The sequence below is a fragment of the Lissotriton helveticus genome, chromosome 5_1 (assembly GCF_964261635.1).
Source record: "Lissotriton helveticus chromosome 5_1, aLisHel1.1, whole genome shotgun sequence".
In the NCBI taxonomy this organism is placed as follows: domain Eukaryota; kingdom Metazoa; phylum Chordata; class Amphibia; order Caudata; family Salamandridae; genus Lissotriton; species Lissotriton helveticus.
In genome coordinates, this window is record NC_136065.1 from 1,228,446,086 (window position 1) to 1,228,466,759 (window position 20,674).

Consider the following 20,674-nt stretch of genomic DNA (forward strand, 5'->3'; position numbering starts at 1 on the left):
AGGACGATCTCACAGGTAGAGGGGGTCTCCCTAGTACCGGAACCGAAACGATGCTTATTGAATGTATAGGAACCTAATGATCTGAGCCGACTGGCTCAGGGCTGGTCTGCGCTGTGTATGATGATAGCTAAGTGAAACATCGCCCAGAAATGGGGTGTACCAGGAGTGCCCTCCCTGACTGCATGGGGGAGAGATATGGATGCTACCATGTTCGCTGAAAAGTCAGTATTCATTAATCAAGGGTGCCCCAAAAAATGGAGCGAAATCTGGGGCAATTGGAATACATTTTGGGGTGGCATTTGTGATCCACCCTCGGACCAAGAGGATGAGGACTCTGATGTGGAGTAAAAGGATGGGGGAACGGGGCTCACAGCGAGCTAATGAATATAATGATGGACTAATGAACGGTAATGTGATTGTGATTTTGGACGTACTTGTGTGTAATGCAGAAAAGCATGATGTTAAAACGGAAATGTACCTTGCCTGTCTTGTTAAGGTTTGTAAGATGCAAAATAAAAAAAAACTTTAAAGAAAATATATGGAATGTATTCTAATTAACATTAACATTAAAGAGCTGCAGATGTGAATGTGTGTGAGCTACAATACTCTTGTTTTTATCTGAGTGCACTTATATCATACATGGATTCATGTAGCATCAAAATGCATTAGACATTTAAATATGAACATACATGTACTATTCAATATATACTGACATATACCAGTTGCGGTCACATTTTTTCACGAAGTCCAATATAAATATGAAAACATACAATAAGCAAAAGTAAATATTGATCAATGCTGACAAATGTCTGATTAAAACGGGAGCCCTAGACATAAGGTATTCATATTTAAACTATTGAAACCTAGTCTATTGACATCGAAACATGACACTGATCTTGCCCTTGAATGGAGAAATCTATTTTGTCCAAGTTTTAATGAGAGACCAGAAAGAGATGAAGATCTAAAGACTGAGATGTATGAATGCAATGTTTGTACCCCTAATGAGAGGAAAGCCGAACTGCCAGGACCCTGAATCGCTGTTGGACTCTGGCAGTGTTTTAATTGAAGAGTTGCTGACTTTTCCACTACCTTCAACTGAAAGGGGACATTAGATACGAACTCGTACTTTTTATAGTCTGACTTGACAGGTGAAGTGAGATGGGCCACAACCAGTAACATAGTCCATAGTAACTCGGAGTGTTACTGGGTTCAGATGTTTATAATACATTTCTTTCACTGTTTGTCCCAGATGGAAAACTCGTTCTGCCCATCTGTGCAATTGAAGTATTCCTGCAATTTCCCCTTCGGTTTGCCCGAATGATCACATCACGAGGGTTGATAGTTCGTTTGAATTGAAAACTCTTCTTAAATGTTCTTGTAGAGTTTGTAAGCAGGCCTCAGAGTCTTTCTTGGGGACTTGTGATAAGTAACGAGTAATATCATTCTTGCAATAAATTCTTGAAACAGGACAACAACTGTAAATCTGCAGGCTGTTACACACTTAAATGTACTTCCTGATGTCATCATCTCTAACATGATGTTCTATTTCTGTCTTCACAGCTGCTCAAATTTCGACCCTCAGCCCCTCAGGTATGTTTCTCAGCTGGTTCTCATTGTGAAATAAAATATCAGTTTTTAGTGACATGTTTGCTTTAACCATCCACTTTCGGTGGATTAAGTACCCCTGGGCAGGGACGTAGCTTCGGGGGAGGAGTTTTTTTGGGGGTTGCTACACCCTCTAATGAATATACTATGTGGTCAATAGTTGTGAACAGCTGCTTTCGGTCGAGTGTAATGAGGTGTCTGTCGGAATTCATCAGACATTTTTACATACACACGAACAAAAACGCACACCTTCTCCCCCTCTCTCTGTTTTAAAAGTCTTCAAAGATATTGGTTATTTTATCAAGTATTGTATCCCTACCAAATCGTGTTCCTCTGCCTTTCCACTGTCCCTTAATTACCCCTCATGCCCCCTGCTAGTCGGGTAATATATTATAAAATGATATGCCAATGTGATTGTTGGAAAATCTGATTGCTACTGCTTTTAGGAATGCTCTCACAACCCACTCCATAAATCTCATAAATTGCCTATGTAGTCTGCGCTAATTTGTTTTGTAAACACACTTTATTAGCATTAAAGACAGTGGCGGAGGACAACCAGTAATGTATACACATACAATCCAAATAACAGAAACATCTACGTTAATACCAACCCCTGGTGATTAATACCAAGCAGGAGACCCCTCGAAGATCCGAATCAGTGTACACATATTATGAAAAGTCAATCTCTCCAGGGACGCTGGAGGGGTGCCCAGCGGCTGCTCCAACAGAAAAGGGGTGGAGGTTGGTGTCCTGTTATCGCTCGGGTGTGTCTTCAACCTCTCCCTATCCCTCCCCTCAACTCCCATGGTGTCTGCTGTCTCCCCTCATAAAGTTAGTTGAAGGAACCAAGTGTATGTAGGCAAGCATCTAAGTCCACCACGCACACCTGGGTCCCGCCAGCGTTCAGGTGCCTCAGCATGTTTTGGGGGGTTAGGCTCTTTCTACAGTGCCACGTCGGCCCAATGGTCAGAGGAAGTTTAGTCTTAGGTTATTCAGTGTTCACCTCTCACCACCCTTACTGCAAAGAGAGAGCCATAGCTATTGGCTGTGTTACCCTGTAAGTCAAGTCAGCCGTGTCTCCCAAGCTCATGAGGATCCCTCCTGCATCAATGCACCTTCTTCCCAGTCCACACACTGCAGGAGGTTTGCCCTCCAGTGCTCAATGTAAAAACCTGTCAGCTGTTTCCAGTGCATTGTGATTATAAACTTAGCCAACACAAGGTTCCAGTCTATGAACCGTGCTGTGATTTTGTGTCTTAACTGATTGGGGGTAAAGGCATAGTAAGAAGAATTTAGGAGAGGGGATTAGGGAGCGGTCTGTGATCACAGCTAGCAGGCAAACCACTTCTATCCAGTAAGGGATTAAAAAACTACAACTCCATAACATGTGTATGAAATCCCCAATACCAGAATAACAACTAGGGCATTCAGGGGGGGCCATCGGGAAATAGAAGATTAGCTTCTGAGGTAAGCGGTAAGCTGGATACAATATGTAATAGGGCCTAAACTTGAAATGGGCATTGCAGGCTGCCTCCCAAATTATTGCCCAATATTCATCTGTTATGGGGGAGACTACGTCCTCCTCCCAAAGCTCGCACAGTAGTGTGATGGGTGAGAGCATGTCTGCATGTATAGCACTGTATAAGCCCCAAACTAACCTGTGGATGTTACTAGAATCGCAGATAAAACTGGCAACTATGAAGCAGATGCGGTTCTACCATGCACCGCTGTCATGATTTATGTGCCAATAGAGTACCATACTAAAGGAACTGCCCCACAGGGAGGACAAACTCCTCGTGTAGAGTTTTAAAGGGGGTGCAGGACACCATCTGCATAACAAGCATCCAGCTTAGCCAGGCCTGACTCGACCCAGTCCAGCAGACAACCAGTCTCAATCGCTCTGACTTGCAGTTGGCCCGCCAGGCCTGAAAATCTGGGGGATTCATCCTTCTGTCCGAGGAATGTGTTTGTAACTTAGCCAAAGCAACGCGATGTGCTATCAACCTTTATTCCAGATTAAATCCACCAGGCCGTGTTGATGTCTCGAAATGGGTATGTAACGTTTACAACGAGATTTTTACAACGCACTACCATTACAACGCAGGTATTACCACGCATACCATTACAACGCATTGCGCTGGGGGGCGCTCTAGGATAGGGAATAAGTTTATTTTTCTATCCAACACCTGCCCTAGTGTCCACGGGGACTGGAGTTGGAATAGAAAATTATACTTACCACTATCCAGCACCTCTAAGCGCTATGCGTTGTAATGGTATGCGTGGTAAAAACCGCGTTGTAAAGGTATGCGCGGTAAAAGTATGCGTTGTAACGTCATACATCCCTCGAAATGTACACCACAGCACCACAATCGTGAGGACCGCTAAGAAATAGAGGAGGCGAGGTAGTGCTATTATCTTCACTATGTCTATCCTGCCCGCGACCAATAAGGGCAGCGTCTTCCAGCAGCTTGTGTTTGCCCGGAAGGCCCCACCTCCAAGTCTACATTCTCCTCCTATAAGTCTGGAATCATATGGTATATTCAGACCCCTAACTACTTCTCTGCATCTTGCTCCCACTTCATGCCACACAAGGTTGGGGGCTCAGGGTTCAGCCAATTAACACAGAGGCCTGAAACCTCCCCAAATGACGTGAGCAGACCTACCGCCCTTTCTGGCTCTGTGCCCTGGTCCCACAGGTAAAGATTGAACCATAATATCTGCGTATTGAGATATATGGTGCAGGAGTTTGCCAAATGTAATTTCCATATACGGTTGTTCACTCCAGGTCAGGGGCTCCACTTCAAGAGCAAAGAGTAGGGGAGACAGCGTGCAACCCTGGAGGTTACCACTCTCTACTGCACACCTGTCAGTGATCACTTGTCCCGTCCTGATCCGTGCTACCAGGTGCACATATAGCAGGAAAGTCCACCCAATAAATTGCCTCCTAGCCCCAAACAGATTATCTCATGCAGATAAAGTCCCATTCACAGCTGTCGAAGGCTTTCTCTATGTTGACAAACATGAGGCCAGCCAATCCAGTAATGAGAAGATAGTTCCCAAAACCGCTGGTAAACACTGAATGTTGATTGCCGTTCTGCGGCCCAGAATAAACCCAGATTGATCTGTGGCAATCAAGTCCCACATGTGTGGTAGTAAGTACTGTGCTAGTATTCCATTAAGGAGTTTATAATCAACATTTAATATTGACAGCATACCATAAGCCATTATCAGGCATATGCATCAAAGTAAATACCAGGAGCAAATGGGCAGATTCTCAGAATCTGCCCCTTTGCTCCCGGTATTTTTGCATTTGGGATGCATCATCCCAAATGAAAAATCACAATTTAAGGAATCTCTAAATTGAGATTCCTTAAATTGCGATTGCATTTAAGGAATTCCAAATTGAGATTACTTAAATGCAATGCATGAAAGTAAACAAAATAGCGAATTCGCTAATAGGGGGAGAAAATTACCATGAAGTTGGACTTCATGGTAATTTGCTAACACTTTGAAAAAAGCACTTTTGTGCATTTTTCAAAGTTTCATGTTTTGCACACACATGCCCTTAGGGCATGTGTGTGCAACATATGTGCATAGATCAATTTCAGGGGTGCAACAGGGTGTCATTTTGACTAAGCATGGGCGGATTTAGCGAATCTGGCGTACGCGAACTTGCGTATTTACGGATTCGCAATCCGCAAAATCCGCGAACTCTCGCGAATTTGCGGATTTTTGTGTTTTTTGTGTTCGCAAGGGTTTCTGCCAGTTCGCGAGGTTTGTTTACCAGTTCGCAATTGCAAACTTACTTTTCGGCTCGCAACGGCCGCGACTATGTTGTTTCTACGTCTGGTTCATCATCACAGGTTCACAGCACCCTCTGTTTCACCACTGCCACCCTCTGGTACACCCATGCCACCCTCTGGTACATCCTCACTGCCACCCTCTGGTTGGTTTATCACTGTAGATTATGGGGTGAAAAAAAGCAAGCACACCTGCCCTGCTTCAACTGCCATGAATTAATTTGGGGTTGATTAATGTGTCACTGATTTTTAAACTTCCAGTCTGGCTGGCACCTGCTTCCTTCCTTATCTGTAATTTGCTTTCTGTTGCAGTGCATTTTTTTTTCACAGGACCTTTATGGCCTACTTGTAGCTATTGTATGAACCTGCTGTGAGGGTCAGAGCAGGGTCATAGAATAGTTGCAAATAGGCAACTGAACTCTGGAGGGGCCCCTCAGGAAGCACTAGAGTGAATGGTTACTAATGTTAAGATTGAACTTTTGCACCTGCTGATTGCTTTCAGTTTTGCAAAAATCTTTTTTCTGCAATTTCGCGCAATTTGCGGGGCGCGAATCCGTGCGAGATCGTTTTCGGAAGCCGGGAATTTGTGCGAATACACGATTTGTTTTGTGCTGCGTGTTTGTTCGCGTGATTTTTTGCATGTTCGCAAGCCGCTTGTAGCGCAACGTTTGCGAAGTTACCCTAGCGGTCGTACATGGGCGCGGCCATCTTGTTTGCGTGACGTAATTCCGTTTCCGGGCGCTATGTGTAATCTCGCAAAGTGTGCGGCTCTCTCGTACATGTTCGCGTGTGATCGCGAGGAAAATCTCGTGCGAACTTACCCACGCGGTCGTGAACGGGCGCGGCCATCTTGTTTCTCATTCATTGCTATGGTTCTGGGCATGCTCTCTGTATCCTTTCTTAATCTCTGCCATCCTTTGCTTGTTTGAAGTTTATTTTGATCTATTTTACTCATTATCTATCCCTCTATTTTTCATGCTCTATATTTTTGTGTTTTCTGCTATTTTTTGTTCATTTTAAACTACTTTTTTAAACGCTTTTCTTTTCTTCTTCCCTGTTCTATTTCTTCTTTCTTATTTTGCTTCCTTTCTGCCCAGACCATGGCAAAGGGAGCCGGGAAGAAGCCCGCAAAGGGGAAGGGTCCCGCACCCCATGCCCGGCTCCCGTGCGGGCGTTTGAGGGGGGAGACAGTTGTAGCTCGGGAGATTTTTAGTGCGGAGGAGGTGGCCGCACTAGTCTTTCACGTCCAGCGCCGCCTCCCCAAGACCATCATGGGAGGCGGCAGGATCGCTACCGGCTACGGGATCCAGGAGCGCCGGAAGCGGTGGGAGAAGGTGTGCTGGGCCATGTTTGAACACTCTGGGGTCCGGTGCACCTATAACCAGGCCACCCACCGCTGGACGGATCTCATGGACCGGGAACGCGACTTGCTGGACGTGCTCGGCGTAGAGATCCCCGGGCTTGGTGAGTAGTAGTAGCTATTTCTATCTATTTCATCACTACTCTGTTTTATCCCGCTCTGTGTGTTATTATATTGCAAATTTTTGTTTTTTACCAAGAGAAATAATGCTGCCAATTACATTGTAAGTAAATTATATTTCAAAATCTTCTATGCATTTCAGGTGCACTGCTCTCCTTCTCAGTAGCCTTGCTACTATGCTTATTTGTTTTCTATTTTGTGTTCATTTCATTGGCCTGAGAAATTATGTATGAGTGTAGTGTAAAGAACTGCGTAATGCTAGACACTAAGGGTCAGATTTTCAATTACCGTCGCATCCCTGCAAAGTAGCAGGGATGCGCCTGTAATTGTGCGCCATGCCACCACCACCCATGGTGCGCCATATTTACAATGTGGCACACCATGGGCCCAAAACGTCACAGAAGCCTTACGCATCTGTGCCGTAAAGGCGGCGCATTGCTGGAGTTGCGTGCCAACGATGGCGCAGCTCCAGCAATGCTCTGGGGTGCCCTATCTCCCCAATGCTGCATCAAGCCGTACGTCAGCTTCAAGCAGGCGCAGGGTTTGAGTCACGCATCATTGTCCTAAAAGTGACTGATTGACATCTTGTAGATTTCCCTCAGCCACTTTTAGGATTCGTTTCTGCGCAGGAACGCCCTCCCTTGCGCCGGAACGCCCCCTGATGGCGCAGGGCTTTACAACGTGATGCATCTCCCATATGCGTCACTTTGTTAATATACGCCGCACCATGGCGCCTCTTTTGTTCTGCCGCTGCGTCACAAAAGTCACGCAACAATGGAGCAAAAGAGCCGCAAGGGGCTTCTAAATCAGCCCCTACAGACTCAAGTCCAGTCCTTCCTTTAGACACATGGCTATAAGAAGAAATAGTGGTGATGGTCGGTGTATTGATAGTTTGAGTATTCACTGATCTGCAAGCACGATGGACTTTGTCTGGCACTTCGCGTGCTGCGGACTGTTGCCTGCCAGGCCTAGGCAAACCTTTTTAGTAGTTTGTTTAGTGAGTTACATAGGAACTTTCCAAGTCAACGGTCCGCAAATCAATAACGTAGTAGACCACATGAGATCGGTCAATATATCCCCTGGAATAGTTGTCTATTTGCTATTTCGCCAAAATATTTTGTTATTGTTCTTTTGAAATGTTTGATTTGGTTGACAAATATCATCCATGTTTTCTGGTCTTTCTTTCTCTCATGTTGTACATCAGCTCCCCCCAGGGGCAAGAGGACACAGGAGGAGGAGGAGGGTGCTGTTCAGGATGCAGGCCAGGAGCGATCAGGCGAGGGCTCCTTTGCTGGCCCCAGTAAGTTTTAATTCTAATATAGAGTACCTATTTTTTCCTAGCGTTCCTCATTCGATTTTTTCTAAATCCTCTTTGATCTTCTTGTAGACTTTTGGTTTGGCTAGTAGGACAATCCATTCTACTACTGTTGCAGGGACAAATCTGCACAAACAGAACTATGGACACTAAATAATGCATTGCTTAGCTTATCAATTATAATAGGTGCTGTTAGACTTTCCACATACCTCAGTGATAACAGACTTTGTAGTTGAACCCCAATCTCCTTACTGACTAGATAGTGTGGCAGAGTCATTTAGCTCCCAAAGTCACCGATGATTGATCCCCAATGATGATTAGATTATCCAACGCAGGACAAGAGTACGGAGTCAGAGTCAAGAAGTGTCAGAGGCACGGACTCATGCTTGCAAAAATTCCACAACCTTTAGCTCATCCACTCTAGTCTGGAGGACCAAAAACCACAGAGTCTATTTAAGTTTAAAAGCTTTATTAAAAGTAAACACATTTCTAAAAATCAACTTTGTCATAAAACTAAACGTTTAACTGAAAATGGAAAAGTGCTTAGTGCTGACGATTAATTGGACACATTTCTTGTGGTCGAGCCGAGCTCTCACCTGATTTGAACTTGATCCTGCTCGTGTTCTTAGAAGTAAAGCTTCAGTCTGTTAGGAGAAAAAGTGGTGCGTGTTAAAAATAAAAAGCAAGCATTCTTCAGTTGTGCCAAAAAGTGCAGCAAGACAACAGCCTTCCCTGGAAAAAGGGACATTTTTACTTTAGAGTAGACAGACACAAATTATTACATTGTATTCTGTTTTTTTCACATTTCTTTATTCCTCCTAGACCAAATATTATATAGTAGTGAGTGGTGTATTCTAACATTCTTAAATGTACTTTGTAGGTGGAACATCTGGTGGCGGGGCAAGCGCGGTGGTGGTGGTATTGGACGAGGGGGACAACTCTGGGGAGGAGGCGGTGCAAGTGCCGGACGTGCCTGTGAGGGTTCACACGGTGGTGGCGGGCAGAGGTAAGCTATATATTCCTTACTTATTGAGATTGAAGACTGCATAGTGTGCTTTCTGCATGGGTGTATTATAAATCAACCAGGTAGTAGCCTCCTCTAAATGTACTTCGACTTAGCTGTGAAGTTTTTGGCAAAAAGAATCCCAATAAGATCTGAGATGAACTTGATGGATGGGATGAATGAAAAGCGAAAGAAGGGTGTAAGTAAGTGTGGAAGGACGAGAAATTTAATGGTGACTGGCAAAGGAGAATGATATGTGTTTGCTTGGTCCCCGAGGTGGCTGGGAAGGAAAGAATATGGTATTGTGCATGGCTGGGTGAATGATGAAGCAAGGATGGGTGGAAGGAGAACAGCCTGGGTGGGTGAAACAGAAACTGTATGTGTGCATATACTTTGAATGGATGGATGCCTGGATCATGGTATTATCGGACTCTTAGATAGCATATGTGTATCTAGAGAGAGTAGACGGTCACTGGATGAACTAAGTGTTACTTTGAAGAGCATGTAACACCGCACCCGCACGTCCGTTCCAGTGTAGGAAAGACAAGGAAAAGAAGTTGTAATTTTGTCCAAATACTACCATGAATAGTAGCAGTAGTTTGTATTGCAACTGCAAGCACAGCATATATCCGGTTATTACGGTGGACACTCCCTACCTCTCTTAAAAACTTTAGTTTAGTAGTAGTACGTCATTCATGTGTGGGCACACTGTTCACTCAATAATAAGCAAAGCACCTAAAGTCATCCCATATGTCATCAAATACATCCCATGTGAAGTGATAGATAATCAGATTATTTAGCTTCTTCATTTTCCTTTTCTAGTACTCATTTGCACTGTAGGGTGAAAGCTAAATTAATTAAGCAGTAGCCCTTTTACCAGAGTATTCTCAGTGCCACCCGTAATAGAAAAGTAAGAGCTTCACCACCTGCATGTACTGGACCGGTACAGTAACGCAAGTCTGTCTCACTCATCATGTTTTGCGTCTGTTTTTCTCGGGAGCAAGTTCACTGCGCTGACATTATGCCGGCTTGCATAGGATAACGTACCAATTTTCCTAAACAAGAGAGAAGAAGAAGAATAACTGGTGTACTGTCATAGTCGACTGTAATGGAAGTCCATAGTGCTCGTAGAATTTGTTCCTTAAACTCCCACTAATGTTAGAGCAAGGATGAAGAAGTGGGAGGTTAGATAGATACTGTCCTCAATAGTTATGTACTGTGCTTTCAATTTGCTACTTGTACTGTGACACAACTTTCTGCTCAATCATTTTGTGTTAATCTTAAGGAGCATTGGTTACAGAGTGACTATGTCTTTCTTTCTTCATATAGTTACTCCTTCCAAATCAACCAGAAGAGCATCAAGGAGGGAGCTGGCTCAAATGGCCCGGCAACGGAGGCTGGATGCCACTGTCGCCTAATATCGGCGGCTGGTGGCCCTGGAGGAGGAGGAGACGCAGTCTACCGGTACAACATCCACTGGTACAGCTGCATCCTCCTCCGTGCACCCACGGGCTGCCAGCTAGCGCAGTGCTCCAGCGGTACGGAGCCAGGCTACCAAAGCCAACCGCCACCGCCAAGCAGCAAAAACAGCAGCTGCCCCCCACAGGAGTTGCAAGGCACGCCAGCGCCGCTTATCCCTAAGAGTGTCCTACCTGGAGCAGGAGGTCCATACCTACAAGAACTTGGTGGAGGGCCTCCTCTTCGACCATGCCACCCTCCGCAAGGAGTATGATGCCCTGGCCGCTAAACTCAACAGCACCCTCCCGTAGTGTAGTGTCCCTTGCCCCTTTTTTAGAGACTTTTGGGGGATGGGAATTGGGAGTTGGGTTGTGGGAATTTTGAAGGACAATCGTTGGGGTTAGGGAGGGTCTTGCGGGAGATTATTTTGTTAGGGCTACAAAAATATACTTTTTGAAACTTTATCTGACCATACCTGTTTTTTACTGCTTTTGAGTCTGGTGGGTGGGGTTTAACAGTAAGTTTGTTTTCCTGAAGAGTCCTAGGACTTTAGTAGTACTACCGTCAATCTCTCGTCTATTCCTAATACTCCATTATACTACCTCCCACCAAACGCTTATCTTACCTGTAATTTGTGTTTGAAAGTAGGGCTAGGCCCAGGGCTGGCTCCACGGGAAATGGCGATTAAGGCTGGCAATCCTGGGCGGATGAAATGTCCTCATTGCGGTGGTACTAGTGGTGTGACACAGTGGCAGTTGCATGCCTATGGAAAAAAAGAAAATGAAACCTGGTTTGTCCTTACTGTAGCATTACAACGGTACGATAGAGAATATAGCAGGTGACAGTACACTAGAACAGTGCCACACAGAGCCTAACAAATGGTAAAGTATTGGAAGTATAACTAGTACTTGCGTTGAATTTCTTTGACATTGGCTACTACTACAAGAAATAGTACTGAAGATGAGTAAGTCTAGAATATATCCTCGGGTTCCTTCACCAGCCTGTTGCTATGACCTTATCCTCCCCAGCAAGTGTGTGGAATTATTGATGTCATTTAGTCACACATCAAGCAAAACCACACAGCCCGGGGGAAGAGGGTTAGGGTTTGGAAAATGGATGGGAATGGGGGTTTCTTTTTGGGTAGGTTTTGTTGAGAGAAAAAAAAAGCACAGCATGGACAAACAATAATTCAAGCTAAAGAAATCTTTGGGTACAAAGCTAACCATAAATCTTTTTAAGTGACATAAAGGAAGTGCATGCCCTACTGCATGCATTGTTACTGAAAAGTAAGTAGTACTAGAATGCGACAGTACAGGGCTGCAGCGTTTTCACTTGCCTATCTCTGCACTCAGAGAAACACTTCTTATTCTTACATTAATTAGGTTTAAAAATTAGCCGAAGTAAAACCTATAGAATGGCTGTAGGGATCCATTTAGAAGCAGAGAGAGATCCAAGAAATGGAGTCACACTCATAGAAGAAAACAATGGATACTGTATCTGTATGTTGTTGTAGTTGTCCTGTTGAATTTGGTAAGTAAGTTGCATGCAGCAAACAATTCCTCTTATTAGCGGCACTCCTCCATTCCAGCTGACGCTTCGTCCATCAATGTTGGTGACCAGAAGACACCCTGTCCACTGCTTGCCTGGTGGATGCTGAATTGCGGCTCGCTAATGTGAAGCCAGACTCACTCCATCCTTTTTTCCCCATTGCACAGACTGAAACCCGGCCTGTAATTATTGAACGAAAAATAGGAAGTGCTATTACAACACCACTGATAAATAAATACAAGGTGTGTGCGCTGTGTAGTGCAAAAAGTCACACTTTGATTTTCCAAATAGACAGTACAATATTTTTGAAAGTGCGTACTCTGTCTGAGTCACCTTTTGAAGGATAAATAAGTATGGGCAAATTAATTTAGCGGATCTTTCCCCTCAAGCTAGGTGTACTGTAAACTGTGTTTTAGAACAAAATTAGACCTTCCCAGCAGTGCTCCCGCCTCCCACCCAGACCCTTACTAAAGCCAGTCGCAAAAATGTAGAAGACCCCAAATCAGATCTCAAAAAAAGAGGCCTAGCAGAAAACTGGTGACAAAACGTACTTTGAAAGTAAAAGTAGGCCCAAATACCCCCTTACCCACCGTGGATTATATTTCCAAACCACTTGCAAGCAAGCAAAAGTATCCATAGCCAGCATCGCTCCAAGACTCGAAGGCCCCTCCACCCAAACACATGCAATAGAAATACTGCTAACCCTAACGAGCCCTAAGTTAAGAATAGTGGCAAAGGCTTTCTTTAACTATGCCAAATCCCCCTTTCCCACCATACTACTGGTTTAGAGTCTGGTGGGTGGTGGTTTAACAGTAAGTTAGTTTTCCTGAAACTTAAGTCTGTCATTTTCTTCCTTTAAGTGTAAATGGCTAAATGTTTTCAACAGTAAGTGCCTCTCACCGAGTAAGTGATCCCCCCTTTCCCACCATGGATTTTCTTCAAATCGCTTGCAACAAAAATTACACATTCCCACGAGTGCTCTAAAACCCCAGAACTCAGTTGCAAAAATCAAGAACACCCAAACACAGGCAATCCTGCTGCTAGGGCTAACCCTAACGAACCCTAAGTTACAAAAAGTGCCAAAACCTTTTTCCTCATGGATGTTGTTTAAACCAGTTTTATCCGGTATTAGACCCTCCCAGCAATGGCCCCAGAGCCGTCAACCCAGGCGAAAACAAGTAGAAGACCCCCAAACAGCCAAAAAGCAAAAGTACAAAAATGTGGACTTTGTCACTTTTGTGAAAATTTCCAAAATCACTCAGCGCGCGCTCTGCAGCTAGGCCCTAACTCCCCTCTGGCTCCATGGATTTCCTTCACACCTCTTGCTATCTAAACTATCCATACCCATTAGTGCTCCCAGACCCCGAAACCCACCCACAAACACCAGGAAGCCCCCCAAACAGGCCCCTGAAAACGCTACATTGAGCAAAAAGTCAGAAAAAGGCAAAACCTTTTTTCCGCATGGATGTTGTTTAAACCAGTTTTATCCGGTATTAGACCTTCCCAGCAATGGCCCCAGAGCCGTCAACCCAGGCGAAAACAAGTAGAAGACCCCCAAACAGCCAAAAAGCAAAAGTACAAAAATGTGGACTTTGTCACTTTTGTGAAAATTTCCAAAATCACTCAGCGCGCGCTCTGCAGCTAGGCCCTAACTCCCCTCTGCCTCCATGGATTTCCTTCAAACCTCTTGCTAACTAAACTATCCGTACCCAGTAGTGCTCCCAGACCCCGAAACCCACCCACAAACACCAGGAAGCCCCCCAAACAGGCCCCTGAAAACGCTACATTGAGCGAAAAGTCAGAAAAGGCAAAACCTTTTTTCCTCATGGATGTTGTTTAAACCAGTTTTATCCGGTATTAGACCTTCCCAGCAATGGCCCCAGAGCCGTCAACCCAGGCGAAAACAAGTAGAAGACCCCCAAACAGCCAAAAAGCAAAAGTACAAAAATGTGGACTTTGTCACTTTTGTGAAAATTTCCAAAATCACTCAGCGCGCGCTCTGCAGCTAGGCCCTAACTCCCCTCTGCCTCCATGGATTTCCTTCAAACCTCTTGCTATCTAAACTATCCATACCCAGTAGTGCTCCCAGACCCCGAAACCCACCCACAAACACCAGGAAGCCCCCCAAACAGGCCCCTGAAAACGCTACATTGAGCGAAAAGTCAGAAAAGGCAAAACCTTTTTTCCTCATGGATGTTGTTTAAACCAGTTTTATCCGGTATTAGACCTTCCCAAACAATGGCCCCAGAGCCGTCAACCCAGGCGAAAACAAGTAGAAGACCCCCAAACAGCCAAAAAGCAAAAGTACAAAAATGTGGACTTTGTCACTTTTGTGAAAATTTCCAAAATCACTCAGCGCGCGCTCTGCAGCTAGGCCCTAACTCCCCTCTGCCTCCATGGATTTCCTTCAAACCTCTTGCTATCTAAACTATCCATACCCAGTAGTGCTCCCAGACCCCGAAACCCACCCACAAACACCAGGAAGCCCCCCAAACAGGCCCCTGAAAACGCTACATTGAGCGAAAAGTCAGAAAAGGCAAAACCTTTTTTCCTCATGGATGTTGTTTAAACCAGTTTTATCCGGTATTAGACCTTCCCAGCAATGGCCCCAGAGCCGTCAACCCAGGCGAAAACAAGTAGAAGACCCCCAAACAGCCAATAAGCAAAAGTACAGGTGATTAAAGTTTTAATTATATTAAGTTGTGCAAAACAAAGAAAGACAGAAACACAGGAATAAAAGTCAATAAGTACGAAAAATAAAATGTCTGAAATCATAGGCTCATTTTCAGGCCTCGGTGTCAGGGAAGAAGAGTTCATGCTCATACTCTGCGAAATCATCAGGCAGGAGTAGGTCAGTGTCACCTAACACAGAAGAAATTCCCTCATCTAAGTTGCTGTCCTCCTCATCTTCTTCCATCGTGCGATCTGGTACTTTGAAATCTGGTGGTATGAGGTGCTCATTCATCTTGATCATTGTCAATATCTCCACATTTTTGGGCGAGAGGCGGGTCCGTTTGCAAGTTACAATGCCACCAGCAGCACTGAAAACACGTTCAGAAGACACGCTTGCGAGTGGGCAAGACAAGTAATGTATAGCCAGGCGGGAGATCTCTGGCCACAATTCTTTTTTCCCATGCCAATACGCCAATGGGTCAGCATTAACATAGACCTCTGTTGAGTCATTCAGATAGTCCTGCACCATCGACTCAAAGTTCTCCACGTTTCCTCCACTTTGCTGAATTTTCGCTCGGACCTTTTCAGAACCATAACCTATCTCAGCTAGCAAATCCTCTTCATCACCCGATATTTCTGTTGTGTCTGGTGCAGATGATGCGGTTGCCGGTGTCTTTAACGGCTGAGAGGTCACTTCTGCCACAGCCACAGGTGCAGAAGTGGAGTCTTCTGACTGGGGATGGCCTGCTGATGCTGATGTACTGCCTTTTCCTTCAATTTGCTTCCGTTCTCTTTCAAACCTGATGCCTGACCAGGCTACCCAACGTTTGTACTTTGTTGCATCTTCGTCACTAAAAGGAAATAATGCAGAGCCTGCCAGCGCCTTTTTGTAGCGGGGATGCAGAATAGTAGCACAAATGTAATGCTGTTCTGAGTGGATCTTTTGAAGACGTTCATCGCCACGTAGACGCTCTAATAATTTCTCCGCCAAAAGAAAAGCTTGTTGCTTTTCTTCATCGTTTTGAAACTTTGAAGACACCGCCTTCAGTTTGTGCTCCAGCATGCGCAACAATGGGATAGCTTTTCCCAAATTACAGTCCTCCCTGCTGACTGCACGCGTGAAGAACTCAAAAGGACGAAGCATGTCTGTCAGGCTTTTAACTAGCTCCCTTTGCGCCGCATTTAACCTCAGGTCCTCCTTCACAGCTGTACCCATTGTTAAGAAATACTGATCGAGTACCGTAAACTGCTCATACAGACGCTCAAGCATGTAGAAGGTTGAGTTCCAACATGTTGGCACCTCCTGGATGAGTGCTTTCACTGGCATTCGACGTTCATGTAGCAGGCTCCTCAGATGCTTCCGGGCCTTAAAAGAATGGCTGAAATGGTTGCACATTTTTCGGCAGGTGACCACTAACTGGCATGCTGGACTTTCTTTCTCCAATAATTTTTTAACAACTAGGTTTATACAGTGCGCCAAACACGGCACTCTGAAATAGTCACCCAGTTCCATGGCCTTAACTACATTGGCGCCATTATCCGTGGAAACATAACCAATGCCGCGTTTTTTTGGAGACAGCAAGTGAAAGACCTTTGTGTTGAACTCATTCAAAATGTTTTCTGCTGTATGACGTTTCTCCAAGCCAAACATGGCTAGTGTTGCATGTTTCCGAGCAGCTTTAAAAACTTGGTCCAGGTCAGCACCTGCGTTTAGCTTTGCTTTAACCCCTGAAAAAGAGACCCAGTGTGCAGTGATGCACATGTAATCAGTGCCTGCGCCAGTGGTCCACATGTCTGTTGTGAGATGTATAGTGTGAGCAGCACTCTTCTGCAAAGCTGCCCCAATCACCTCCAGAACATCTTCATGTAGTGCTGGAACCGCAACTCAGGCAAAATAGTACCGGCTAGGAACCTTCCATTTAGGGCAGAGCGCTGCCACTAATTCGAGAAAACCAACCCCTTCTACAAAAGAAAAAGGTAGAAGATCCAGCGCTAGCATTTTAGCCAGCTTAGTGTTATACAGACGCACCATTGGGTGGTTGCGGTCATATGGCGTGTCTGAAAAAAACATTGTTTTAATGTTGCCCTGGACCATTTTACGGGATGATGATGATGACTTCTTCGACCCAGTTACGCTCGCTGATGAACTTTTTCGCATTGGTGTCTCACTCTGTCCCACACTCTTAGTGTGGCTCCCAGAGGTACTGGGTGTAAGTGAAGTGTGTGACACTTCTTCCTCCTCGTCATCATCAGATGGAACATCAACGTTTTCTCGACTTGCAATTCGGGCTTCCTTGATCTCCTTTAGGTGCGCAAACCATTGGACAGCGTGCTGTCTCTCAAGATGACCTCTCTGGCCTCCAGTCCCATAGTTGGTACCAAGCTTACCACGACTAACTGCAAGCTTACATATGCTACAAATGGCTATGTTTTCCCTTTTTGTGGAAACACTAAAGAAGTCCAAAACTGCGGACTTGAAATGTCTGTGGGGGCCGGAGGAGGCAATACTGGTGATGGCCGTGCTGCTAATGCCAGATGAAGTGGAGGATGTGTATTGCTGAACTTTACTATGTTGTGCACTTTCACGACCACTAATTGAGGTCGAAGTGGATGGAGGTCCCTTCTGGCGAGTAAGAAATATGGAAGCGGTACGTTGTGGTGTATTAGTTAACATCAATGATTCTGGTGTTCCCATTGCCTCCTCGTCGACTTCATCATCACGCTCAGCAGCTTGTCGGGCTAGGGTCAAAATGTCTGTTTGCTGCATGCCCGCTGGGGCTTCAGTGACGTTAGTGATGATGACTGCGTCGTCGTCGTGAGAGTCTTCAGCAGCAGGAGTATACGCCACTTCTTGTTGAGCGTCATCACACTCCATAGCTTTGAGAGTTTCGACGACCTTCCTTTTACGCTTAGCTACCTTTGTCAGATCATGGTGTGCCTCCTCAACCTCACTCTCAGACAGCAGTGGTGCTGGTTCCCAAGTAAGATCCATATCATCAGAAGGAGGTGGGCTTGAAGAAGATGTAGACACCAACACCCTTGATCTTTTCCTTGCTCGGGATGTGGACGACAATGAATGATCATCAGGAGGAGTGGCTTCCTCGAATGATACCTCGGCTTGATTGTCGATTTCCAGATGTGCCCCTACTTCTGGAGGAACAACTATTGTGGCCACTTGTTGTGCCCCTCCATGCACCTCTGCTTGCTCCTCTCCTTGCGCCGCCTCTCCTTCCACATGTACTTGGGCTTGTACTACTTGCACATGTGATTGTTGTTGCGGCTGTGGTTGTTCAACACTCGTCAGATGAGTTACAACAACCTGTCTTGATTCTTGAGGGACATTGCTGCTACTTTCTTGCGATGAGCCAACATCACTGGTCGATGGTGATTGAACAACTATACTTGCTGCCTCTGCAGCACTCAAGGGCTTGGACCTAAGTTGGCGTGGTGGTGGTGGCACTGAGCCCAATGGAGCGGAGGTGCTGCTCCCAGCTTGGTCCCCAGCAGACCCCGCTGCTGCAGCAGGCGTACTTTTTTTCCCAAAAAAATGTGGCGGTCGTCATCACACCAGTCTCCTTGGCAAGTGGCACCACTTGCTTCTTCTGCTCCTTACTGGCAACTTTCTTGCTAGAGGAGCTACGGGCAACTTTTTTTGGGGCCATCTTCTTCAGATGTCACTCTGAACAGCAGGCCGCAGTTGCACAAGTTGCAGAGTTGTCTGTGGCCACACGTGACATTGTGCTGCACACACCGCAGCAGGACTTCTTCCTGGCACTGGTGGTTCTCTTGTGCACCTACAAGCAATGGAAGACAGAGGAACATCAGTTATACACCCCAAAAAGTCGAAAAAACACACAAAAATCAGCACAATCCCAGCCCATCCATGGCCTCAATGGTGTTTAAATCCAAGAAGACACCCCACAGAAAGACTAGGCCCATGCACCACTCACTACCCCTGGGCATAATGGATGAAAGCTAGGCAAAATAAGTGCAGGCCTCAGACACTGCCTCTCTTCAAAATGGCCCCTTGCACCCCAAGCACATGTTGCCTGTACCAGCACTCAAGATGGCCACCACCACCACCCACATGGCCAGTCCAAATCAACAGTAGCCCCCCAAAAAAACGAAAAACACACAAAAATCACCACAATCCAATGCCATCCAGGATGTTTACATTAAAGAGAGTGAGACCCCACAGGCAGACTCAGTCCATGCACCACCCACTACCCCTGGCCAAAAGGCCCCACCAGCAGCCCCAAAAAAACGACAAAAAACACAAAATTCAGCACAATCCCAGACCATCCATGGCCTCAATGGTGTTTAAATCCAAGAAGACACCCCACAGAAAGACTAGGCCCATGCACCACTCACTACCCCTGGCCAAAAGGCCCCACCAGCAGCCCCAAAAAAACGACAACAAACACAAAATTCAGCACAATCCCAGCCCATCCATGGCCTCAATGGTGTTTAAATCCAAGAAGACACCCCACAGAAAGACTAGGCCCATGCACCACTCACTATCCCTGGGCATAATGGATGAAAGCTAGGCAAAATAAGTGCAGGCCTCAGACACTGCCTCTCTTCAAAATGGCCCCTTGCACCCCAAGCACATGTTGCCTGTACCAGCACTCAAGATGGCCACAACCACCACCCACATGGCCAGTCCAAATCAACAGTAGCACCCCAAAAAAAACGAAAAACACACAAAAATCACCACAATCCAATGCCATCCAGGATGTTTACATTAAAGAGAGTGAGACCACCACACAGGCAGACTCAGTCCATGCACCACCCACTACCCCTGGGCAAAAGGCCCCACCAGCAGCCCCAAAAAAACGACAAAAAACACAAAATTCAGCACAATCGCAGCCCATCTATGGCCTCAATGGTGTTTAAATCCAAGAAGACACCCCACAGAAAGACTAGGCCCATGCACCACTCACTACCCCTGGCCAAAAGGCCTCACCAGCAGCCCCCAAAAAACGACAAAAAACACAGAATTCAGCACAATCCCAGCCCATCCATAGCCTCAATGGTGTTTAAATGCAAGAAGACACCCCACAGAAAGACTAGGCCCATGCACCACTCACTACCCCTGGGCATAATGGATGAAAGCTAGGCAAAATAAGTGCAGGTCTCAGACACTGCCTCTCTTCAAAATGGCCCCTTGCACCACAAGCACATGTTGCCTGTACCAGCACTCAAGATGGCCACCACCACCACCCACATGGCCAGTCCAAATCAACAGTAGCACCCCAAAAAAAACGAAAAACACACAAAAATCACCACAATCGAATGCCATCCAGGATGTCTACATTAAAGAGAGTGAGACCCCACAGGCAGACTCAGTCCATGCACCACTCACTACCCCTGGGCAAAAGGCCCCAACAGCAGCCCCCAAAAAACGACAAAAAACACAAAATTCAGCACAATCCCAGCCCATCCATGGCCTCAATGGTGTTTAAATCCAAAAAGACACCCCACAGAAAGACTAGGCCCATGCACCACTCACTACCCCTGGCCAAAAGGCCCCACCAGCAGCCCCAAAAAAACGACAAAAAACACAGAATTCAGCACAATCCCAGCCCATCCATAGCCTCAATGGTGTTTAAATGCAAGAAGACACCCCACAGAAAGACTAGGCCCATGCACCACTCACTACCCCTGGGCATAATGGATGAAAGCTAGGCAAAATAAGTGCAGGCCTCAGACACTGCCTCTCTTCAAAATGGCCCCTTGCACCACAAGCACATGTTGCCTGTACCAGCACTCAAGATGGCCACCACCACCAC

At 45.8% G+C, this 20,674-nt stretch overlaps 1 protein-coding gene across 1 annotated transcript in view; it reads left to right on the forward strand.

Moving 5' to 3' along the window:
* The window catches only part of LOC144752607 (scavenger receptor cysteine-rich domain-containing protein DMBT1-like), a 1,088,995-nt gene that overhangs the window by 220,082 nt on the left and 848,239 nt on the right, over positions 1 to 20,674 (forward strand). Inside the window, exon 14 of the mRNA XM_078640489.1 lies at positions 1,561 to 1,590. Coding sequence (XP_078496615.1) covers positions 1,561 to 1,590 — 30 coding nt within the window. The remainder of the gene's footprint in view (positions 1 to 1,560; positions 1,591 to 20,674) is intronic.